General features: G+C 41.6%; 1 protein-coding gene across 1 annotated transcript in view; it reads left to right on the top strand.

The window, feature by feature from the left end:
- GRIN2B (glutamate ionotropic receptor NMDA type subunit 2B) overlaps window positions 1-26,699 on the top strand; it is a 420,489-nt gene that overhangs the window by 211,402 nt on the left and 182,388 nt on the right. Inside the window, exon 3 of the mRNA XM_015151178.3 lies at window positions 16,421-17,019. Within this exon, the coding sequence (XP_015006664.1) occupies window positions 16,421-17,019 (599 nt within the window). The remainder of the gene's footprint in view (window positions 1-16,420; window positions 17,020-26,699) is intronic.

Here is a 26,699-nt window from a genome sequence, read left to right as displayed (position 1 = left end):
ACCATTTTACAGAGAGTAAACTTCATATCTTACCTTGTCATATTCTGATACATTCAAAGTGAATCAAACTTGGTCAGTGTCAATGAACATTAAATTCTTTTGAAGTGACCATGGACACTTCATAGGCCAATGTGAAACATCCAATGATTTGGAAAAAACAAAGCTGTAACCTTGATGGTCAGAGCCAGTTCTTTCATCCAAAATTCTTAAGGATGTGGGGAATGACGTGATTTGAACAAAGTGCAGATCAACCTTATGTACAATGAGGAAAAGCTGAATACTGGTGAATTTGGCCTTTGTTCAAGACCCATTGATAAAGTATTTGAGAGAGCAGAGCAAGATAGGAGAAATTTCATCTCTTGCAGCTGCAGAGAACTGGATGTAGTGAAAATTTTAGAAACCAAGAGCCATATAAAGATTAGCAGAAACTCAAACAAAATAGAAGTTCAAATAAAATAAATAGCTAACTTTCCTCATAGTTTAACATCTGCTTGATATTACACAAAGAACCTTCCTCAGGACCTATTGGAGGTTTGTGTGAGTCCCAGTGAGTTCAGACATGTGGAGCAGCCACCCATCCCAGGGTTTCATGCAGCTTCACTCATCTTTGATTATCCCCCACACAATCTGGGATACCAGCCCCCATCTACCTGCTTATTTATTATTTGGGGGGCACGTTTGTAAGCAACTTCTGATTAAACCTTCCTATGCCTGTGAAGGGGATATGGTTTTGTTAGCATCTATTACTCAGCTTGCTGATGCAAACAGTATTTAATCTCCAAGCAAACTATAAATCTTCAAGTGTATGATTTGACTTTATCTCCAAGTAAATTGTCCCTGCTTGCTATGCCCAATTCTCTGTTAGCCATGAGCTGCATACTGAATAAACACCAGTGGCTGGATAGATGAAAGAACAGATGGAGGAATGCTGTGAATGTATACCCTTACAGCTCCAGAGACGTGCCTGGGGACTTGGGAGCACATGCAGGAAGCGCTGGGTATGAATGCGGCGAGCTCGCCATCCATCTTGAGAACGTATGACAAAAAGCCACACTTGAATGAATATTACAACCAGACAGGGGACGAAAACAGAATTGGAAATAAGAAAAGGGACTTGGATGGGGGTGGGAGGGTTCTTGTGTGAGTGACCTTGCATTACTGAGGGTGCTCTGTCCCCTGTTTACGCCAGGGGACTAAACCTGACTCTCACCTTAGCTCTAGCTCTGTTGCATTCTGAGCAAGGTAAACATCGTGGAGGCAGATGTTTGCCTCATGAAAATGGGAAGCTATAGAATAAAATCCAAGAATGATACTGTAAAAACAAGGAAATAGTAACTAGCGGTAGCCTTTATACCTGTTTATTTTATTGATTGATTGATTGATTGAGACGAAGTCTCACTCTGTCACCCAGGCTTGAGTGCAGTGGCACAATCTCGGCTCACTGCAAGCTCCACCTCCCGGGTTCACGCCATTCTTCTGCCTCAGCCTCCTGAGTAGCTGGGGCTACAGGCGCTCGCCACTATGCCTGGCTAATGTTTTGTATTTTTAGTAGAGACGGGGTTCCACGTATTAGCCAGGATGGTCTCAATCTCCTGACCTCCTGATCCACCAGCCTCGGCCTCCCAAAGTGCTGGGATTACAGGCGTGAGCCACCACGCCCAGCTACCTGCTTATTTTTAATTAGGTTCTTTCAATTAGCAGGAGCAAAGGCTAAGTTGTTGCACAACAACCAACAAAATAAAAACAAAATACCAGGCAATTTACTACGAGGATATTTGTGTCTAGAGTTGGAAAGCTGGGAGGAACTAAGACCACTCCCCCGCTGGCTTCCTACTGGGTCTCCCTCAGGGACATATGGTCTGTATTTTGAAGATCTTGGGTTCTTTGCTTTCCACTTGCATCTGAGCCACTTCCCTTTCTACTGCAGGCATCCCCTGCTATCCCGTAGCTTCTGCTTCCTCATTACTTCACAGTGCCCATGACCTTGGTTGTCATGGCCCTTACTCTGTTTCATGTTGTAGGTGAAAGACTTGCCATTCTTTCCAGTTGTTTTGGTTCAGACTTCTGAGAGAGACAGAGGGTCTGATGGTTCTGGCCCATTTTTCTAGCCAGGCCCAGACTGCAGGCACTGGCCAGCTTCGAGGTGGTCTGTTTCAGCCAGGCACCCACCTCTGACTGACAATACTTATGTTATGCAAAGAAGAGCTGAAGCTGTGAACCAGGGCAGGTAATCTAAAAGGAAAATTGGGCATGATGGATATGATGACTTGACATATCAAAGAAGGAAGCTTAACTAATTCTGACTTTAGAAGGCATTCACTGAGCAAAGTGAAAATCCTCTTTTAGTGCATATTTAATAAATAAGGCCAATTAGGTAGCTGAAGAGTTTTATTGTGGTGAAAGAAAGCAGGAGAAATTTTACCTTTCTGTGAAGCAACAGAGAGGGTAATCTGAGGTTATTCTCTCTTACATTAGGAAAGGATTAAGAAGTTGAGAGAATTAAGGAGAGACAAACTTACCCTCCATCACGGAAGATTTCAATATTAATAACTTACTGTAACTAGGTTACTGATACTATGGAGTTTCTTGATGAGAGGTCTTTTGGGGACTCTTCTGAAAATTTTGATAACCTGTGCACCTTCATGGAACTCAAAAATATGAACAAAAGAGGACATTTTCCTATGAACCAAGATATCTTTCATCTGTGTGAAGCTAACTTGCAAACTTAACCCGTGATCTGGTAACTCTGTTGGCAAATTGTTACATATATAACCAAAATAAGCATCAACATACAGACAAAAATGTTGTGCCTTACTCTGTTTGTACCTGGAAATACCTCTAGCTCAGATAATATGCTGTTTTTTTTTTTTTTTTTTTGGCAAAAGTTGAGAAACTATGTTGCTGTTTATACTGTTAATACACATGGGTGCCATTGCTATCCACTTATGTCATAGTGCCAAGAATAAAAGCAGCCTTTAAAATATACTCTTGATTCATCAGTAAGACAATTAGAAAAAAAAAAATACGTTTCTTTAATAGACATGGAGGCCGTTTTGGGAGCTGATAGCATTTAGGTAGTCATCTATGTCTGTTTAAATGAATGGAGCACAGGAACTAGTCAATTGAACTGGAGAAGGAAAATTTGGCATTAGGCTACCTTTTTTTTTTTTTTTTTTTTGAGACGGATTCTCGCTCTGTCCCCGAGGCTGGAGTGCAGTGGCATGATCTCTCGGTTCACTGCAAGCTCCGCCTCCTAGGTTCACACCATTCTCCTGCCTCAGCCTCCCGAGTAGCTGGGACTACAGGTGCCCGCCACCACGCCCTGCTATTTTTTTTTTTTTTTTTTTTTTGTATTTTTTAGTAGAGATGGGGTTTACGGTGTTAGCCAGGATGGTCTCGTTCTCCTGACCTCCTGATCCACCCACCTCAGCCTCCCAAAGTGTTGGGATTACAGGTGTGAGCCACCATGCCTGGCCAACATTAGGCTACTTTTGTGAGTTGCTTGGATTTAAATTTGAAAGCCCACATCATCTCTACTGTAGGAACACTGAAATAATTGATTGATTTCCTGATCAGTGTGTATAATTGTTAAAACTATCAGACGGCTAGAGGGAAAAGGCCAGTGTAAAGAAATCAAATATACTGAGAGAAGAGAAGAGATGAGGAATTATCATTCCCCCAGCTATTCTGAAGAATAAAAATCTTAACAAAATCAATTTGCAATCATTTGAAGAGAAGAAGGTTTTTTAACTGGGCAGCCTGACTTCATAAAGGACAAATCCTGTCATACTAATCTAATCTTCTGAGATGAAAATGAAAGGCTGGGTAGATCACGGAAAAAGATTTATGTATAATTCATTTAGACTGTAGCTATGATTTGGACGTGATACTCTATGGTATGCCTATTAGCCCTCACCTGACTATCTGAGATAGTAGATATCAGAGGCTCATTGTCCACCTGAGGACAAATACAAGGAACAGTTCAAGGCCCAGTGTTACTTATGTTTCTTTTCACAGTCTGGCATTTGGATTGAAATGCACATGGATGTTTACTTTGCTCACCGCACAAAACTAGTGGGAGAACTGGGAAAAAGAGGGATAAGTAGAAAGAAGCTTGAAAAATAGAGTTCTCCAGACATAGTGCCCTCTCTTCTCACTATTGTTAGGATACTTATATCCTAAACTTCATGCTGGCATTTAAATAAAGAACATCATCAATAATTTTATATATTTTTATCTTCCAATTAGCTCGCCTGAGGATGATGATGGCTTATACTTCATTTCTACTTCCTCCAGCACCTGATAAGCATTTAATAAATATGTGATTGATTAGCAAACAATAATGTTACAAAGAATCAGTTGTATGCATGTCCAGTAGAAGAACACCACAGAGTAATAATGTGTACCAAGTCCATCACTAGTTAGCAGTGCCAGTGGATAGATGCATGGGATTGAGGCGTAAGGAATTCATGAAAATTATCTCTGTAATATACTAGGCAGAGGTTAGACTTTTGCTAGACTACTGTCATCACTCTGTGCTTCCTAATGAAACAAGGATGTGTAGACAGTTCAGATGAGAGCTACAGAGATGAATAAAAGAAATTTGAGAATGTATGCCGCAGTGGTTGTTGGGTGCACCCTGAGCCAGACCTACATAGGCTCTCTTTCCAGCAGTTACCATGGGCAAGTCCCTTCATGTCTCTGAAGCTCACTTTCTCTATTGGTAAAATGGAGAAAATATCAGGGCCTACTGCAATGGAATATGAGAATATATTCACATAGTGCATGGACAGCACGGAGCCTGCTCTAAGCACTCAGTGAATATTGTCATAAGAACTATAAGAAATGAATTAGAAAGGGAGATTGTTTAGGCTCAGGAAGAAAAGACTGAGAGTGGGCTTAGTAATAATCCGTACATGCAAGGTATTGACAAAACATCATCCATCTTGACATCAGTTTTGTTCATACTGACAATATTTTTGAGGGCTTATCATGTGCCTTCCACCAAGGAGAGCATGAGAGCCAAAGAGCTTAATCTGCAGCATGATGGACTCAAGACAGACAAGGGGATGAATTTCTGAAAGTCAGGTTGTTGGACTGACCAGCTTACGTAACTGAAGAAAATTGTGAGCTTTTCTTTGAAGACTTGGAAAATAACCTAGTTTCACTTACATTCTACAAAACTGGTTTAGTTGTGGTCCTACTATGAGCTGGACTAATGTGTTCTCAGGGTACTCTGGTTAGTGTCTGTTCTTTGAGATCTTGGGCTGGCATTTAACAGAGAGTTTCATCTGTGCTTGTAAAAGCTGAGCAGATCGGCACCTTTAGGCAGTACCGAATTAACATCAAAATGTCATTGCTGCACCATAAGGATGCCCCCATTTTGTTTTGTTAGTGTGGATCAGAATTCACAGTTGGCCGATGTGAGCCTGATAGCTTCAGGTGAGTTGATTTACTGCCAGTTCTAAAGATAACGAGACTGCATGTCGCACTCATACTTGTCTGGGATGATTCATTTATAGGCAGGGGCCCCATTGTGAAGGATTCAGATTAGCCATTAATAAGTACTAGTATCTGATTATAACAGTGACTGTGTACTCCAGAGTCTGACGACGGTGGGGGCAAGAATAAAGCCCTGAGTTTCCTTCTGTTTGAAATAACAAATGACATTTTCTTTCAAAGACCTGTCTTTTATTTCTGGGAAAGATTTATTCTTATTTCCATCGATGCTGGTACTTCCTATAAGTGATTTCTGCTGCTTTTCCTGGCTTGGCCCATCTCCCAGAGTCAAGTTGAGATAGCAACAGCGTTTCAGCTCCCCAAGTTCCCACAGGGAAGAATGGCAACACTTGTTGGGCTAATGGTTTTAGCTGGTTAGAGCATTCTGATGGGGTTTTTATCTGTGGAATTAGGACTGTGGAAAAAGGGAGGCAAAGAAGGGGGAGGTCACAGCCTGGGCTGCAGTGCTGATTGCAGCAAGCAGGGACAAGATGGGCTCCAGGGATGTTGGTAAGTCAGAGGGGATGGGCTGGGCCAGAGAAAGTGTCTCTTGACTGTGTTGGCAACTGAATCCTTAGCATTCTGTACTTTCTAAACTAATATCCTTTTTTTTTTTTTTTTTTTTTTTTTTTTTTTTTTTTTTTTTTGTATGGATAGAGAAAAGGATAGGCTGTTTTCTAGGACTGTGGACACAATTGTGTGGTTAGAAAAATAGTTTTCATGTGTTTCTCCCTGTATGAGGTTAGGAGCTGGGCATCCATCCTAGTGGATTATGTTGCACTCTCAATGAAACTTCACATGTCCATTCCCAGGAGAGTTAGAGATCAAGAAAGTGAAGGTAAGCAGTTAGAAACTCGGAAGTCTTAAAGATCCATTTTTAGTGCTAATAACCAGCAGCTATAAATGAGCCGTAGTAAAAGAAGGAGTTGAATAATTCTGGAAAAGGAGAGCAATTTTCAGTATAAAGCAAACTAAGAAAATCTCAAATAAACTTGGATGCAACCAGTCAAACACTGAACACAATTTGTATTGCAGGCCAGGGTCTAGGGAGGGTCAGAAAGCTGGGAAAGATTGGACTTAACCCTGCCATGGGGTTGCCTGCCACAGGGTGGAGGTCAGCAAGCTCTGAGTCCCTATTTAAGAGCAGATAACCCCCTTGGTGGGATTCAGGCTAGTGTGGGTATATAGGAGTTTGATGTAGTAATGGAAAAAGGCAACATAGATGTGTTGACACTAATAATGGCCTAATCATCTCATATAGAACAGGAAAGAGTAGATGTATCAGACCCCAGCTGGCATCTGTAGATATAGGAAGCCCAGAATCAAAGATTTAGGCAGCTTCTCATGGACTGTCCAATGTAGTTGGAGGCTCTGAATAAGGGTCCTCATCCACTGGAGACTGGAATAAAAATCAGAACATGAGGAAGTGATTTAGTCCTTTGGATTGGGCATGTGGGAGGCACACGAAAAGACAGGCTTCATCTGGGTGACCATGTCTGCACCCAGCCAGGCTCACAATCCGTTCACCAAATCCTGGGCCTAAAGCAGCCCAGCCAGCTTTAGAAGATGGTGTTGGTGAGGACAGTACTTGGCCCATCCTGGTTTAAAGATCAGAAGGCAGTACTTAGTGACTGAAGTTCAAAGTCTTATAGTTGAATGAAGCTGGGACATGCAGGTGCTGACAAGTTGTTGAAGATTTCTTTTTTTTTTTTTTTTAATCTGCCTCTATGCAATTTTATTTTCATTTCTGGAGCCCTTCAAAATGCATTGCCTCTTTTAGATGGAGGACCAAATTGCTTTGGGAGATGTGAATAAATTCAAAGCCTCTTTGATTGTGAACAGCCGTACTTTGCTATATGTGAGGAAGTACTGATCAGTTTTCCAATCTAGAGACCTAGAAAAACACATTGCTGGATGTTTGGTAGGGGGGTGGGGGGAGAAAGTTTCTCAGAAAACTTCTTTCTGGATTTAGCCTTTGGAGACAATGGCTTGTTAATCTGTGGCCAAACAAGCATGACTGATCCACATTTTAAACTCAGCCATGCCTAGTCTCCCACTCCATATGGAGCTAGGACAGAAAGGCAAAGAGCCCTTTGTTTCCCAGGGATCCCTTGAAGAGACCCATGTGCACAAGCAAGATCACTGTATCTAGAACCAGTGCTTGTGTTATTTTCAGCAACATATGAGGCACTAGCACTTATCGCTTAATCAAATATAAACACGCCTTTTCTACCCTTCCGCTTCTCTGCTCCCCTTGGTATATGAACGTGATGTTCTGATCAAATGTGTTCGAAGAGATGGGAATGTTAATTTATTTGAGACAAATGTCAACATCTTTGCTCTGAAAAATGTGCCAGTACGTCAAGTGCCATCACTGGCTTGCACTTAACTCTGCTGTTTAGTAATAATCACAGTTCTTTTGTAGATGCTGTCCTTTCAGCTAAGGTTAAATAAGATGATTTTGATGAGATAAGGCAATTTTGGATTTAGTATTTCATACCTATGAAGAAATGACGGCCGGGCGCGGTGGCTCACACATGTAATCCCAGCACTTTGGGAGGCTGAGGTGGGTGGATCATGAGGTCAGGAGATCAAGACCATCCTGGCTAACATGGTGAAACCCCGTCTCTACTAAAAATGCAAAAAATTAGCTGGGCGTGGTGGCACACGCCTGTAGTCCCAGCTACTCAGGAGGCTGAGGCAGGAGAATCGCTTGAACCTGGGAGGTAGAGGCTGCAGTGAGCTGAGATTGCGCCACTGCCCTCCAGCCTGGGTGACAGAGCTAGACTCCCTTCCAAAAAAAAAGATCAATTTTTCCTTTTGGTTATTAGGTTTCGTTTTATGATGCCTTTCATTTTATTCTATAAATTCCCAGATCTATATTTGTGTTGACCACACTTGATTTTATAAATTAAGTGTGATATTGATAACCCTACTACTTAATTAACAGTTCAATATGTACACACCTTGTCTCTACTCATTTCATTTCTTTCAACCTTTCCTGTTTTCCTGTCTTCTTCCATTGTGTTTACTTAAAAGTATGTTTATTCAAAAGTATGTTTATTCAGTCACAGAACCCGGTTGTTGCTGAACTTGAGAGCTTGCTCTCTTATAGAAAGGCACCTCTTAATAAAAATGCAAGTCAGTCCGTCTGAGAGTAGGTTTGATTTGCATAATGGAGTAGGCCTTGGAAAGGACTTTTACTTTAAGATGAAATGAAACAGACTTGTTAAGATTTTAGCAGTCCTGATACCTTACCAAGGGGCACAAACATGTTCTCGAAGTGCTCTTACTATCCTCCAGGCCCTTTGCTCCCTTACTTTAATTCTGTAATTAATTTGGATATCTTAGTGATGGGGAATCTGCCTGTTCCTTCTCCTCTTATTACACTTCCTATTGCTTTCTTCTGGCCATAAAATTGTCTCTGTGACCTAGAATATCAAGAATCTTGTAGACATTCTCAGAGTGAATGAACACCTTTAGTTTGTTTCTCTACTGTGGCTTAAATTTGGTGATTAAAGCACATCCAAAGAGAGACTCAGTCAGGGAGGAAAATGGGGCCAAATTCAAGTAGAAAGGACAATTATCTTCTGAAAGAACAAATAATAAAAAGAATGCTGGCTTCTGCGGAAGTTGTGTAGTTATCCAGAGTGGCTCTTAAATCTGTCAGATCTGCTTGAATTTCTTTGAAAACTCAGAATGTTCTCCTTTGTGTGCAAGGGTTTAAAGAAAAGAATGGGTCTGGCATTTAACAGGCAGGAAAGATCATGATTCTATATCAATATGCTTCCATTGTGTGTTTCAGTCATGATGTTTTTGATTAATGGTGAGGCTGGAGAACATCAGAAATTTATCCTATCTTGCAAGACACTGCTCACAAAACTCTGACACTATTCAGAGCCATGCTAAGGAACTAATTCCAGCCTCAGTCACCAGAACAAAGTGATGGTGTGGTATCAGAATTTCTAGTTGTCAAAGGAGATGATCATTGAGGATTTGATGAGTAGAGGAAAGTATTTCCCCTTATTATGGGAGAAGAAAGAGATTTTTTTGTCTCCCATATTCTGCTCCTACTCTGTGCTAAATGTGGAAGTGAAGATGGAGTACTCAGAACTTCTCAGGACAGCTGGGTAACCCTGGCCTCTTAGCCCATCATTTCTACACTTGCCTTCCTTAATCTGGTGGAGAAAGTCTCAAGGAAAGCCTAACAGTTCTAGACTTTTTCAGACACAGATCCTCCTCAAGAACTGAATTTAGAAGAACAGAAGAATTTTCTTTATCAATATAATAGGAAAGAGACTAGGAGGAAAACCAGATTGATTTAATCTGAAACTATACTAGTGACCTAACAGGATTAAAATCCCTATGATATTATACAGTACTGAGATTTGAATAATATGAAAGACTTTAAGATGCTGGAAAAATATAATCACAATTGGATAGCCAACAAAGACAAGTTAGATTTGAGAGCTATCTGGTTGCAGCATCCATGACCCCATTTAAAAAAATTCAAATATTTACTGAGAGCACCCTGTGGGCCAGACCTCAATTCTAGGTGCTGGGTTATAGTAATGAACAAACAGATACCAATCCCTGCCCTCCTGGTGCTCACATTTAATTAGGAAGAGGCAGATGAGTTCATAATAAACATGTCAAATAAGTAATCATGTAGTCCGTCTGTTGAGAGATGCTATGGGAAAAAGAAAAAGCAAAGCTGGACGAGGGGATCAAACATGCCTATGACAAGTGAGGACAGGCTTCAGCATTCCATGGTGTGGTCAGGATTGAGAGCACTTCGTTGGGAAGGCAAGATTTTAGTAAAGACGTGGAAGAGGTGCATGTGTGATACCTGGATAGGTGGAGAAAAAGTGTTTCAGGCAGGGGAAATAGCTAGAGCAAAGGCCTGGAGCAACGATGTGTGCGCGCGTTCAAGACAGATCAGAGTGCATGGAGCAGAGTGAAGGCCTGGGACCCGAGGGCCAATAGGGGGTCCAAATCAAGGGTGCTGGCTAGTTCTTTGTAGTACACTGGGAAGCCTTTGATGGTTTTGTGTAGACAATAACATCTTACGTTTACGAAAGAACATCCTTATTTGTTGAGCATTAGACTAGGGCGTCGAGACAGAGCCACTGGTACCCTTGAGCAGACTCTTGCAGGGATTGGATGAAGGACATCAAATGTTGCTGGTAGATAAGGAGGACTGCAAGTGGACATTGGCGTTGTCAATATCAAAGTCACCTGCCTTTTACAAGAGGAGTTTCCATGAAGTGGTGGAGTTGAAAGTCTAATTGGAGTCAGTTGATGAGAATGGGAGAAGAGGAATTAGGAGAAATGAGTATAGATGTTGCTTTCAAGGAGTTTGCTACAAAGAGATGTAAATAAGTGACTATAGCATTTTCTGTCAGTCTGGCTGGCTACAATAGGGATCCCCTCACATTTTGTAAAAGCACAGTTTATGTATAACTTTTCAGGCGTGCTTTATTTCTATGAGGTAGATATGTGCTGTCAGCATAAAAATTAGAAACGAGGCTGGGTGCGGTAGCTCACACCTGCAATCCCAGCATTTTGGGAGGCCGAGACGGGCGGATCACCAGGAGATGGAGACCATCCTGGCCAACACGGTGAAACCCCATCTCTACTAAAAATACAAAAAAATGAGCTGGGCGTGGTGGCGCATACCTGTAGTCCCAGCTACTTGGGAGGCTGAGGCATGAGAATTGCTTGAACCTGGGAGGCAGAGGTTGTAGTGAGCCAAGATGCCACTGCACTCCAGCTGGGCAACAGAGTGAGACTTCATCTAAAAAAAAAAAAAAAAAAAAAAAAAATTGAAACTAGATGAGATCATCAAATTCATTTCAGTTACTTTCACACCCAGTAAACAAAACTTCTACAACATTAATACAATGAACACTAGAAAAACGTGTCATGTGTCAGCTAGGGATCTAGAGATGAACAAGGTATAGTTTGTAGTCCTGAGAAACATTTTTAGTCGGATAAGGCAAGTAGGCATGTTTACTGTGTAAGTATGATGACTGAGGCATGTATAAAATGTGATAAAAGCAAAGGGGAGATAGAACTGAGTTGACTAGGGCAAGTTAGAAAAGATGACATACATAAAAGACCTGACATTTGAACTGAGTCTTAAGGATAATCATAAAATTTTCCAGCCCATGTACTGGGGAACAACCCTCTGTTAGATAATAATCCAGCTCTTGTTTGAATGCTAACAGTGACCGAGAGCTCACTACCTTATGAGACCCATTCCATTTTAAGAACCTATAATTTTTGCAAATGCATTTGTTATATTGAGCCCAATAATGCCTTTTAATACTTCTACTCTTTGTTCCCAGTTCTCTTCTCCTCTGAATTTAATGAGCAAAGATTTGTCTTTCTACCAAATAAGTCATTTCAGTATTTGAAAATAGATATGTTCTCTTTGAAGCAATTTCTTTTCGGTGTTGAAAAGGGGGAAATGGGTAGAGTCAGGTTTCCAGGGAAGCAGACTCTGAGCCTGAGGTTAGTGTGCAGGGGGTTTTATTAGGGGGTGCTTTTGAGATCAACACCATGAGCGGGAAGGGAAGATTGGACAAGGCTGGACAGGAGAAGTATAGGTGTGATGCAGTTTTAATGGAAGCTCCAGAAATCCTGTGGAGGAATTCTGAAGATAAACTGACCCTTTGGAGTTGTCCAGAGTTAGGGCAAGAAGACTAGGTCTTTATACCTGTGACAGCCAGGTTTTCAGTGCCATTTATGCCAGGAAAGGGACACGGCTTTGGGGAAGTGGGCTTTTTCAGCTGAGACAGTCCCCAAAGGTGTTGGGTGGAAGCCTATTGCCAGGGGCACTACCAGCCACTGGCGCACTTAATCCTTTATTTCTGAAGTGGATCGATAAGGGATCTGGATGATGCAGAAGGGGAATCTTATGTACTGCTAATTTTTTAGACAATTATTTTCTGAGGCAGATAATAAGATGAAAAAGCACCTCTTTTTGTTTCTTCTTATTAGCAAATAAACACCACAAACATCAAAGTGATGGGGACCCCACATTATGGTGCTAGACTGTTAGGGTCTAGTATACAATTCTACCTTCCCTGTGCTGCTTATTCATCTCTGTGAGGGTGGCCCTTTATAGAGGAATATGTTAAAGATGTTCTTGAGGTGAATTGAAGGAGTACGTTCGGGTAATAAATTCGACTGGGATTCTTCACTAGGAGGAGACTGCTCCAAGGACCCCTGCATGTCAACATTTTGTAATGACATTAGGAGATAAAAATGTAAGTGGGGAAGCATAGTGAGCTGCAAACAGAATTATATCTCTGTCCTTCATCCTTGATGACTTGTGGTAATCATAGCGCATGCTGGGTGCCTGCAAAGATGAATGTGTGGCCACCAGTCCTTTCCACTCTATGCACACATGAAGATTGCCCTTTGATTTGTGGCTATGGCCATAATTTGCAAAGCCTGTCACCATTTGCAACTTATAGCTAGCCTAGAGTTTTACTGAAAAAGAGCTGTCCCATTCCTGATCACTGTATACCATATTGATGTGTCAACTAAATGAATAGTAACTGGACTACTCATTATACCAGAAAACATTGGCCCAAGCTATTATTCTGTTTCTTGACTTCTGTTTGGCTTCATTAGCCTCCTTTGGGTGCCAGGTAAAATGGTCATGTAAAGCATCCTTATTTAATAAGAGCCTGGCAAAATAAAATGGTTGAGCTGGGCATTGATGGGGGCAGAGGAATCAGGAAAAAGATCAGATTGTGGAGGATACTAGAACTAGAAGGTACAATAAGGATGTAGTGAGGGATGATGGAGCCATATTAATTTTTCTCATTTCTCACTCTCATTATGCATTGGCTTCCTTCACACAGTAGCTGGCAGTGTCTTTACAAGCCATTTGCAGTTGGGGGAGAGACAGTATTAAGAGAAGCCTAACAGAGGGGAGGGCCAAGTCGGTATTTAATAGATTGGTTTTCTTTTAAATTCAATCTAATTAACATGAGCCCATTTACTATGGACCCTCATGGCTTTTGTATCTCTTGCTATGTATTTGAGCCAGCTGTGGTTTCACAGCACATGAACTTTGCATCTATTCAAGGGCCTTCTTGTGATAATATCTGTTCATTTATCACAGAATGGGTGGACCTGCTTTGTTTGCCGCTGGGATGCATTTCATCCCAAGCTTGTACATCTTGAAGCAGATTGGAACATTTCTTCACTTTGCTATAACCACTGGGCTTGTGGAAGCTCATGTATTAATATTTCTTATTTGGGAATACCCCAGTTTTTCTTTAACTGGAAGCATGACAGGAAAAACAAACGGGTGTCTCTTTAAAGTGACAGCTATTCTAGGGGTGTCACCCTGCCGCTGGTCTTCCTTTCCTGTCGTCGTCCTCTGTAGGCCACTGACAATTCTTGGAATAAAATTGTATTGTCCCAGATTCCCACTTGTCTCAGTCCTTTCGGGCTAATTATAAACTGAGTAGCTTATAAAGAATAGATATTTGGGTGGGCGCGGTGGCTCACACCTGTAATTCCAGCACTTTGGGAGGCCGAGGCGGGTGGATCACGATGTTAGAAGTTCAAGACCAGCCTGGCCAAGGTGGTGAAACCCTGTGTCTACTAAAAATACAAAAATTAGCCTGGCATGGTGGGGGGCGCCTGTAATCCCAGCTACTCGGGAGGCTGAGGCAGAGAATTGCTAGAACCTGGGAGATGGAGGTTGCAGTGAGCCGAGATTGCGCCACTATACTCCAGCCTGGGTGACAGAGCAAGACTCCAAAAAAAAAAAAAAAAAAAAAAAGAAAGAACAGAGATTTATTTCTCGCAGTTCTGGAGTCTGGGAAGTTTGAGATCAAGGTGCCAGTAGATTTGGTGCCTGGGGAGGGCTCATGCCCTGACTCATAGACAGCACCTTCTTGCTCTGTCCTCACGGGGTGGAAGGAGCAAGGCAGCTCTCTGGGGCTTCTTTAATAAGGGCACTAATTTCATTTATGAGGGCCTCACTCATCTCTTGATACCATCAGATACCATCACCTTGGGAGTTAGGATTTCAACATATGAATTTGGGGAGGACACAAACATTCTGACCAAAGTCCCACTGTGTTATATAACCTATCAACAAGATCAGGTTTGCCTAAGAGTTGTACTCATGTATTAGGAGAAGTCTCGGAACAGGGACTGGCCAGGGTTTGGAATAGATACACATGATATAATTATTCTATTTTAAATTCATTCCCTTTTTTCTACTCACCCTTCTTACCCTCCCTGCTTTTCTCAATTACATGATCCTATGAAGCTCCCCTTCAACTGCATCTTTAAGTTCAGAGAAGAGAGTGCTGGTGAGCACCATTTCACCCTTAGCAGGAAAAATTACTTCTATATGACCAAGCATCCAGGGTTTCATTCTGGGTATCCTGTGTAAAACGCGAAAAGCTCAAGCTGCGAGAACAAACGGCCCAGGCAGAGCCGGGGGCTGGCAGCTCTCACTGCCGAATCAGGATTTTTGGATACCAGCTGGATATTTCCCAGTCTGTATTTTTTTCAATAAGGGGTGCCGAAGAAATGCTTGGCAATTTCTCAGCTGCGCAACAATATGTTCCTGAACTAAGAAACCACTATATAATTTTGTTTAAAAGCCCAGGTCACTTGTAACTGTACTTTGAAGCTCTCATTGGGGGATGAGAAGGAACTGCCCCATAGAAAAAGACACAGTTTTGTTAGCCTGGATTGCTATAAAATGGAGATGAGCCATGGGATAGAAGATAAGGGGCACAGAGCAAAGAAAGAGATGCCATTACCCAGGAGGAAATCAGGGGAAATAGTCAAGAGAGGAGGGCAAGACTGAGAGGGTGTTCATTTTGTGGTTTCGGATTCATCTAGCTAAAGGTAGAGATAAAATGCAGGGCTTGACATCTCACAACAGCAGGTGAAACACAGCTTAAAATGGGAGACATTTAAAATGGCTTCTCCCTGGAAAGGAAGGAGAAATCAGAAGATGCTCAGAATTGACAGTGGAGTGTGTGTGCAATGCCCAGGTCAAACCAAGATCTGTGGTGTCCTGTAGGTCAGAGAAAGAGCATGTCTTCTATATGTCTGAAGTAAAGCTTAATCAGATATGAGTTCAAATGGCAATAATTTTAACTTGCAGCTTAGACATACTGTTTGAGCCTTATTCTTTTCTGCATATATTATCATCAGAGCAGAAGTTAGAGAGAAAAATAAATGCGATATTAATTTAACATTTATATGTTTATAGAATATATACTGATCCAATTTCATACTACATATACTTCTCCCTGATGTCTGTACCTGAGTACCATTCACCTTCTGGACCACTGAGCTTATCTCACCTCCATAGATAGGTTTATGTGTAGATCAATGACATTTTTGGATTATGCACTCTGTGACTGAGTGATACACATTCACAAGGAAGAAATCCAAAAGCCTTGAAAAATGGAAAGTATGTATGTGTATGTCTGTATGAGCATCTGTATTTGTGTTTGTATAGCTCATTTGACAACAAAACCTGACCTGAACTGACATGAAGCCATTTAGAGCCTTTATTCTACACTGTGTGATTCTTCATATGTTTTGCTATAGAAATATTAACATGTTTGATTTTGGGAAGCTTCCCTAGGCTCTGGCAGTAACCCCAAGGATTTCAGACCAGGCAAGTATAGACCTAGGTTGATTTTCTGTAAAGTCTAGGAGACAATTTTTGGAAGAAAGGTATTATAAATGTCTGTAATTTAAATATTTTAAAATATTTATTATAAATACAAACTTGTAAAGGCATTATATAAATAATAAGTAATGAACACAAATCTTTGTACCCACTTGGTTCAAAATCTCCATTACCATCTTTGGTTTGATTTTTTTCTCTCTTCCTTTTCTTGTCCTGTTCTTTTTCTAGGATGAATCCTCCATGTTCTTCCAGTTTGGCCCATCAATTGAACAGCAAGCTTCCGTAATGCTCAACATCATGGAAGAATATGACTGGTACATCTTTTCTATCGTCACCACCTATTTCCCTGGCTACCAGGACTTTGTAAACAAGATCCGCAGCACCATTGAGAATAGCTTTGTGGGCTGGGAGCTAGAGGAAGTCCTCCTACTGGACATGTCCCTGGACGATGGAGATTCTAAGATCCAGAATCAGCTCAAGAAACTTCAAAGCCCCATCATTCTTCTTTACTGTACCAAGGAAGAAGCCACCTACATCTTTGAAGTGGCCAACTCAGTAGGGCTGACTGGCTACGGCTACACGTGGATCGTGCCCAGTCTGGTGGCAGGGGATACAGACACAGTGCCTGCGGAGTTCCCCACTGGGCTCATCTCTGTATCATATGATGAATGGGACTACGGCCTCCCCGCCAGAGTGAGAGATGGAATTGCCATAATCACCACTGCTGCTTCTGACATGCTGTCCGAACACAGCTTCATCCCTGAGCCCAAAAGCAGTTGTTACAATACCCATGAGAAGAGAATCTACCAGTCCAATATGCTAAATAGGTGAGTGTGGAACAGAGGGCGCGTTGATGGTGGAGATGAGAGGGGAGCTTCAAAGACGGGTTGGAAGTTCAGAAACTGCAGGAAGAACAGTTCAAGATGGTAGCAGGTTGAAGCCTGGCCCTGGGCATGGCAATTGGTCATGATTGGGGGAGTGTTTTGGATCCCACCTTGCCAAAACAACTTTCACTTATTGAGCACTTATTATGTGTTAGGTGTTACTCTAAGGGTTTTGCACGTTTGGCTTCATTTGATCCTCAAAATAACTCTGTAAGTCAGGTTTTAACAATTGTTTCTATTTTACAATACAAGAGAATAGGCTTGGAGGCATAAATTATACAAAGTCATGTTGCCAGTGAGTGGTCAGTTTGGAGTTGAACCTAGGCCTCTCTGATCTGTAAGTACTACTTGATCACCAGGAAAGATGCAGGAAACTTACAAATAAGGGAGGACCAGTCCACTTACCTTTCGAATGTTGCCGTATTGTAGAAAGATTGAAGAACAGGTTGTGTGGATCTGTAGTCATATGAAGGATATTCTTCCCTTAAAGAAACAGGCTTGGTTTTTGTCTCTTTTGCTTTTCCAGCCTCTGCCTTTAAGGGTGAGGATGCTGCTGTAGAGGCGGCTTTTATGGTTGTTCTTAGTCTGGTTTGTTTAGCAAGACCTCACCTTGCATAACCCAGCCATGACTGCAGTGCTTCCTCCGTAGGGTAATAAATGACTATATGGGGTAGAAGATTCTATACTACACTTTTGTGGTTTTACTATTTGTATAAAACTTCTATGTATGTGCATTACAAAAATTCAAACTAAATAGAACATAAAGAAGTGTATTTTAAAAATAAAAATGACCTTAAATCCAATTAATTGGAGATAATCATTGTAGAAATAATTAGTGAACATCTTTCTAGATATCTCTCTGTGCGTGTACATTTATATGGGTATAAATCTACAATGTTACATATATGGAAATATAAGTATACTTGCTGTTCAATAGCTTGACTTCTTTCATTCAACAATGTTTTGGACATCCATTTGAAGTTATTTTTAATTGTATTAAGACGTACAGAAAGGTATTCAGAAAAACTTAGTGCATACTCAGGTACTCACCATCTAGCTTAATAAATAAAATATTAAAAGGTATACTTGGGATGTTAGAAAAACATATAGTGGAGGTTGCATGGGTAACTTCTAGAAGGGAGCTGGACTGCAGTCTGTAGAGTAGAGCTTCAATTCAGAGTTGAAACTCAAACCAGGTTCACAGTAGTTATATCTGTGATTCAATCCTGATATTCTTCCATCATGAACTCTCCAGATGTTGCTCTATCCATCGTCCCTGGGTATTGCACCTTGCTTGGTACAGATTGTCTTGGTTTTTCTTCTACCTCTTTAGTTTTGTTCTATTCCAGTTCCATCTGGGGCTCCTTAGCACACTCCTGTTTTATGCATCCCTTAAATATGGGCACTTCTTGGGGTTCTGTCCTAGACCCTCTTTCTTTCTCATCCATTCCCAAGGATACAATTAATGTCTGTATATTTTCCAAAGTGACATCTCTGGCTGGAACCTCTCCCTTGAGCTCTAAATTTGTATCCTTAGCTGTGGCCAGATATGTTTCTTTGGATTCCATGGCCACTTAGAACTCACAGTATCCAAAGCTGAACTTCTGACTCTTCTCCTACTAGTCTCCCATCCTCTCCTAGCCAAATCTGCACTGCCTGTAAATGATATATCCTATTACAAAGTTACCTAAAATAAAAATTTCCAAGATGCCCTTGGTTCCATATCCCTGACACCTCATAGTCAATCATACTGTTTGCCCTGGATTTTAGTCCCCCCACACCTCCGGAATGCCGTTCTTGTTTTCATCTCTCCTACAACATCCCAGTCCATTTTTTCTAACGTGCATTACTGCAGGGCTTCTTACATGATCTTTCTCCTCCCAGTTCTGCTGATTTTCAATCTATATTGCAGCCAGGGTGATCAAAACTAAAAATGTGATTTTGTCATTCTCTTCCTTAATACCTTTCAGGGACTTTTCATTGCTCCTATAATGAGGTCCATTCTCTTGAATATGGTTTATAAAGCCTTCAGCCTCATGGGCCCTGCCAGTCTTTCCAAAATTCTCTCATGCTCTTCTCTGCCTTGCATACTACCTTCCTGCAACACTGAACTTAGTTTAGTTCTTCGAAAACACCATGCTCTCTCTTGCTTTCAGCTCTTTCCTCTCTCTGCCTCAAACTTACTCTCCAGCATGCCCCTTCCCACCAAACACAGGTGCTGATGTTCCTTTACCTGCCTTATGCTCTTCATTCCTCAGATTCCTCAGGCTTCAGTCTTTGCATTACTTCTGCTGGGAAGTCTTCCCTGAGCCTTGGACTAACAGCACTACATTATATGCCTTCACTGCATCTTGTATTTTTCCGATAAAGCCACTCTTCAAACTGGCAATTGCATGTTTTATTATCTCCCTTCCCTGTGAGCTCTGTGAGAGTAGTGACCTTCCCATAGCACTCATTTCTCTGACCCCATTTCCTGCACAGTGCATGGCACAGGGAAGTGAATGACGCCCTCCAAGTCTCAGTGCACACCTGCTCTGCAGGAGCCTTCCCGTTCTGCTCTGTTCCTGCAAGATAATAAAGATTCCCTTGAAAAATGTACTGTTGGTTCAGTTCTGTAGCTTTGGTTTTCCTCCCACTGCTTTTAGTGTTAAATTCAAATCTGATTCAGATTATTTTCCCAAACATTTGCTAATTAAAATCAAAGCTAACAATGAAGGACTACTGAGACTAAAACATCTGCCCAACAACACGAAGAAATCAAGTGAATGTTACCTTCAAGCTCATAAATATGGCCCAGAAATGCCTGCTTTTAACTTAAAACTTCTGCTGGGTAAACAATGATCTGCAGATATTATTATTTCCTGCTTGGCTTATGTTACATTACAGTGTAAATGTCATCTCTGAAGCCTGCTCTCTAACCACATATCTCTGAAATCGCAATTGGTTTTAACCTTTGTTGCCATCACTCTGAGGCCTGAGATGCTCCCATGTGGCCACCCAGGAAGGGGGCCCTACTCAGTCCTAGAGGCCCACATCCATCTTCTCCAGTGTAGCCGTCCTACAGGGAACAAGGATTATTATTCCTCAGTTCTTCAGGCACCAGTGTAGAGCAGAGAGATTGAGAAAGAGAGGGAGTCCAGCTTCACTTGATTTCCCAAATGTACTGCTTAATAAGTGTCTTCAGATTTACCTACCTACTTCTCCACTAAAGCAATTCCTCTGCAAACTGCCCCAGTTTGGGTTCTGCATCTGGACATTTGGACATCTTTACTTGGGTTTACTTGGGTTCTGCATCTGGACATTTGGACATCTCTTGGATGTCTCCCCTGTCCATATACCTGCATTCTTCCCTTATCTCTATTGTCTTTCTTTTCCTTCCTCTCCATCCAAATATATCTTCTGGTTTTTGACTCTCCATCCCTGCCCTGTCTTGAGAATATTTTAATATAGTTTCCTAGCAGGACCCAGAAAGGATTGGGGTTGACTAACGGGTTTATAGAGTTAGCCCCAAGTCTGCAGTTTTATCACCAGGCACAGCACGCTCAAAAGCAGCAGTGGAATTCAATTACGCACATTCAGTTCAAGCTCCTCCTACTTACCCTGGTCTGAATCAGACTCTCCACCCCCTTCAGAGCTCTGGTCTCACTAGGGTCACTCTTTTAAATAACAAACCAAGCAGCCACACCATTTAGGCACAGCAGGAAATCTTTGCAAATAAAATTGCTGCAAATGGCTGGTTGTTTTATAAGGATGACTTTTCCTTCAGCCTGCTGTTCTCCTCTCAGCAACCACAGTAGGGAGGAAGGCTCTCTGGGAGATTTCTGGGAGTGGTCCAGCCCCAGGATGACACTAGGGATGTAGAGTTAGGAAAGTGGCTTCTCCTGTCACCTGAAAAGGTAGTAGCATTCATAGGCCCCTTTCCCTGCTAGAAGCATTGTAGTGGGAGGTACAGCTGTCATTCACACCTGTCCAGACTGCAGCTTTCTTTACATGTGGGGGAAGTTCTTAAGTCTACACTTAGGGGATGGAGAGAAGAGGTTATATGATATAGCTGAATCCCAAAGAGACACACGCATTTGAAGTGATTCACTTGTTAGTTACCAAAGGAAGAATATATTTTTATGGCACAAAATCCTTCTCAGAGAGGATCCTTATTTCAATCCACTATCAAATGACATTATTTATCAGGTGTGAATCCAAATTCCTCACTGATAACTTCTTAACTCCTTGAAGCTTGGCCTGTTATAGACTTAGTGATTATCTCCAGATAGCTTCTGGGTTGCCTGGAGGAGGCATTTTGCCAGGGTTGCAAGAAAAATACTTAAGCCCAGTTAAATTTGAATTTCAGATAAACAATGAATAATTTTGTTAGCACAAGTCAGTCCTAAATATTGCGTGGGACATACTTATACCAAACGAATATTTGTTATTCATCTGAAATTCAGATTTCATGGGGCTCTTGTATTTTTATTTGCTAAATCTGCCAACTCTACTTTGTATATTTATAAAAATTAATTTTCTGTTGGAACTTTGTAGCATTCATTTGTGCCTTATTAATAAATATAATACGATGCCCTCTACTATAGCCCAAGACATACTAAGAGAGTTTTATTCCAACTGATAACTTTATTTGATTGAAAGAGCTGGAGAATTTCTTATGCTATATATTCTCTAAGGGAAGAATTTTCTTGGCTCTTGAGAAAAGTCTAAACACCTTTTGGTACCAGATGATCTGAAAATGTTTAGAAAATGATTAGATAAGTTTTCCAAACCCATCTTCATTCCCCTGAGCTGGGAAGCAATTGTGAGTTATTAGTAGGCACCTGTCTACATTTTCCATTTATCATTTCTCCAAGGAGCAGTTAGTGGTTATTTTCCTTCTCCATGTACTCTGTAATCTCCGATGGTCTGTTTCTGTCACTCACGTGATAGTACACCTGCCACGTACCTCTGTGCTCTCTTTCTGTCCTGAGAGTCCACTGCTTCTCTTCATACAGAGCTACTTTTGGAACTTGTAGAAAGGACGGATGCTATTTGAGATAGATGGATCTTAATATAGCAAACCTCTTATGAATCTTGCCTAATTACTTTTCCCCAGTGTCTTTGGTTTTTCTACTCAACATTTGTTTCCTTCTTCCCCAAATTCTTCTTTCCCAGTGAAAGTTGCCATCTCAAAAGGCTGGGTCCTCCCAGCCCAGCCTTTGAGGGATGGGGAAGAGTGACTTTGAATAACTGATGTGAAAAAAAGTACTTTGTTAGGTTCTTAATGAAAGAGCTATGATAAGCTCAATCCTCCTACAACCTTGAGGCAAATTCCCCATCTTTGGAACCAATGTATGAGCCAGATTGTTCCCATGGGATCCTCATTTGACTCTTGGCCTGGAAAGTGCTGAAAGGTTAAATAATAAATGAGGAATTGAGTCAATTAGTTTTTAGACACTATGGGCAAGAGCTGGTCATTGCCCATCTCTTATTTGTTATTAAATGTTCGATGAGTGCCAAGCACAGGCAGATTTATAGTAAGGAAAGCACATGTTATAGGTTCACTTCACTTCATCTAATTTACATGTGAAACAACAAAAAGGTTACATGAATGCATAGTAATAAGCAGTATAGCTGGCACAGTGGCCTGTCATCTTATTAAAGAAGTGCACCAGAGTCTAAGGAAAGCTACATTTTTATGTATATGCATAAAAATGCAAATTTTAACACAAAATATTTAGTAAAATGACACACACCTGTATATAGAGGGAGGGAATGACTTTATCTGCTCAGTAGTGTAAAAGGTTATATAAGTTGGGAAAAATAATCGAAGAACCTAATAACTATCCTAAAAGATACATTCAATGCTTATTGTAGTTCAGGCATAACAAAGCATGTGTTAGCTGTGTACAGAACAATCACTGAATGGGAGGATGATTCAAGCTCTTCTGTTTTCCTTGAGTCTTTCACATTCCTCATATCAGACATATAGATGGTCATTTCAGTAAGTGATTGTTGCTTCTTCTCCCTGAACTCAAACTTGTGAAAGGCATTTTCAAGTATTTAACACTGAGACCCCCTGCAGTATTCTTTCCTTAATCACTATTTAATTCTGTGGCTGACTTTTAAGATTTAAAACTCACCCATAATACAGCTGGTGTTTTTTTCCTTTGTCTCTTTTTTGTTATTCTTCCTCTTTCTCCCCCCTTTTATTTTTCTCTTCGCCTCCCTCCTTTTTGCATTTCGATGAAGTCCAAAATGGATTCCTATAGTCCATTTTGCATTGCTTTAAAGGAATACTAGAGGCTGGATAATTTATAAATAAGTTTTTTGGCTCACAGTTTTGCAGGCTGTACAAGAGGCATGGTGCCAGCATCTGCTTCTGGTCAGGGCCTTAGGAAACTTCCACTCATGGTGGAAGGTGGGGAGTGGTGGAGGGGGGGCAGGCATGTCACATGGTGAGAGAGAAAGCAAGAGAGTGAGGGGACGAGATGCCAGGCTCTTCAAACAATCAGCTCTCACATGAATTAATAGAGTGAGAACTCACTCATGACCATGGGCAGGTCATCAAGCCATTCATGAAGGATCCACGTCTGTGACACAAACACCTCCCACTAGCTGAATCTCCAGCATTGGGGTCACATTTCAACTTGGGATTTGGAGGGGACAAACATCCAAACTATCAGTCCTTTAAAAACTTAGTATGATTTGGAGGAGAGGGCAGGGGATACAAAGGGCGAGTGAGTGGGGAAAGAGTTACATTTAACCGAAGACAGCGGGTGGGATGGAGAATGCACATCTGTGCAGGGGAAGAAGATACAGATGGAATATGGTCTATGGGAAGGAATAGGATGGTCTTGAAGACAGAAGCAAACCAGAGAAGGGCAATGGCTCTCAGTGGAGAAAGCAGACAAGCCTCATTCTGAAAACAGATTCCGCCTTAGAAAGGACGTGGGTTGGTGACAATGGCATGGGTTAAAAAGCGGGTCATAGGTATATATTTAAATCAGCCCCGGTTGTCAGCCAGGCTGTGAAATTTATGAACTCCAACGTTAGTTGTCTTTTTGAGTACTTACTGCATCCCCAGTGCTGTGCAGTTACCTAATTTGATCCCTGCAAAAATCCTGATGCAAATGTCCTCGAGAGACATTCCCTGATCACCCTGTTTAAAAGGGCGAGTTGTATTCCCCACCCTCCCAAGCACGCTCTGTCCCTTTCTCCTGCTTTATATTTTGCCATAGCACTTATCCGATATACTGTATAAATTATATTTTGAAATATTTTGTCATCTCCCTCCTCCCAGTAGAATTTATGCTCAATGACAGCAAGGTGTTTTTTTAACCTTTGTATTCCCAGCACAGTGCCTGATAAGTAGGCAATTGATAAATATTTATCAGATAAAAAAGCAGGAATGAAAAGACAGGAATCATTATTCTCATTTTATATGTTTTTAAGGAACCCGAGGCCCAGGGATCCCCAGCTCAGGCTGTGTGATGCCAGAGTCTGGCCTGATCTGCCTCGGGGGGTCCTGGATTTCAGCCCCTCACTGTGCAGCACATGAAGGAAGCTTTAAAGAAAACTCAACTTTCCTTAGCATCAGAGCATTAGAGCCGGAAGAGTCTTTAGTGCTCATCTAATCCAACCCTTTCAATGCATGTCTTCTTAATGAATAGATGGTAGGATGGAATTTACATATGTGAAAACACAGTCTCAGAGCGGTCACTTCTCTGTTGGAGGCTGGGCAGGCACAGAAGCCAGGTGTCCTGATGGCAGGAGCAGTGCTTTTTGCTAGAGCATGCTGCCTCTCCACTGCTTGGGCACATCCTCAGAAGGCCTGGCAGGCAGCCAGAGCTTTGCTGTTAACCTTTGCCCTGGCCTGCCAATGTCCCCACGGCTCTTGCTCCCTTGGTTCTTACCTAGACAAGGATGCGAATTCACAGTTAATGGGAATTGAAGCTGGTATTATTTAGGAATTGAGTGGGAGTTATTTCTCCATCTGCTCTCTCTTCCCACCAGAGGATAAAGGCTGCCTGGGTGGGGGTAAGGATGGGGATGAGTTGCCAGAAAGCTGGAGTGCTGTCATTTCTGGTTACAGACATGGACTGGAAGCCTGAGTGAGGGCTGGACCACAGCTGTGCAAGGTCAACTTAACTAACATAAGCTTCCTGAGAGCAGAGATGGTTGTGTGGCTTTTGCATCTACATGAGATCTTGCACGATTTAAATAGATAATGGTTTGAGCCTTTCTCTTTGTTTCCTCTCAAATGGTGCTGTCAGGGATGCATAGGTGGTCATGTCCTGGAGAAAATTCTCCAGGATCTGATGTGGCCGACAAGGATTTGGAAGAAGCAGGGCATTTAGGATGACTGCTGAGGGATCTGAACAGCACTGTAGATAGGGCACGGGAGAAGCCAAGGAAGATATGTGGCAGGAGCTAGCAAGAGAACCTTCCCTCGGCTTTCAGTAATTTTTGGTGGCGCGTCCTCTTCCGGGAGGACATCGTGGGGTTAGCTCGCCCAGACTGGCACCAGTCTCCAAGCTGAGCTGGCTGGTCACACATGAAGGAACTGCTGCTGACAGATTAGGGCTCCCTGCTGCTGAAATCTGTTCCCTCTTGTCCAGCTTCCAGCAGCAGCAGCCGGCCGGGGGCTGCCTACAGCTTCCCTCAATGCCCAGGCCTTTTCTTTTCCTCATTCATTACTGCTCCACACCCCACTCTCTCTCTTTCTTTATTCTTTTCTGTCTCTTTCTCTATTGGATGTTTTGTTCATTGATCTTTTGCTGCCCCTCTCTTCTTTAGCCAGCTTTCATTTAAAGCTTTTAAAGCCTTTGTTGCCTTTACCTTTCTATGTTCATAAATGACCGTCTGCGGAATTCTTGCACACACACACTCGTATTCATGTATGCATGTATTACTCATCCAGACAGCACCTATTTACGTGCATTTGCATTTGTCAAGTGAATAGAGAATTAAGAAAACTGGATAAAACACTTTTATATGTTACATTTCTCTAATTCTATTGCTGAGACTATTTAGATGATTACATGAGAAGGGTTGAATATGGGATAGAAGTGGGGAGGAATTCTTTAAAAATGGCTTGTCTGGAATTAGCTCTGATGAGTATCAAGAAAATATTTCCTTCCAATATGATTCCATTGTTAAAGTCTTGATGGCTGTAAGCATGGTCACTAAATATCACTAGCACATTTATTGTTTGGGCAAAGGAGGGAAACTTAGTTGTCATGTGGTTTTATATATTTTTGATGAGCCTATAAATGAATCTTCTTTTTCTAAAGTTAAGTTATCCCCAACAGGAATAGCCATGGAAATCACCCTGTGACAACATCATATTCATTGTAAGTGGTCCTTTTCACAGTTTTCCAAAAGAGATTATAGATGGGTCCAGATGGAGATAGGTGCCAAAATACATTTAGTGTTAGACAAAAAAAACCCCAATGATCAAAATTTCGTTGTTCATCATCATGGCTAATAATGATGATGAAAAAAGTGAGCATTTTCATACAGATAATCTTCTTGTATATCATCTCAGTAAATCATTGTAACAAACAGGTGAAGTCTTATTTACTGCAAGGATTGGCTGTGGACATCAACAGAGAAACGTCACATACTTGCTTCCTTTT

This window comes from Macaca mulatta, chromosome 11, assembly GCF_049350105.2.
Source record: "Macaca mulatta isolate MMU2019108-1 chromosome 11, T2T-MMU8v2.0, whole genome shotgun sequence".
Lineage (NCBI taxonomy): Eukaryota > Metazoa > Chordata > Mammalia > Primates > Cercopithecidae > Macaca > Macaca mulatta.
The sequence above is the reverse complement of the archived record's forward strand: the minus strand, read 5'-3'. Positions and strand labels throughout refer to the sequence as shown.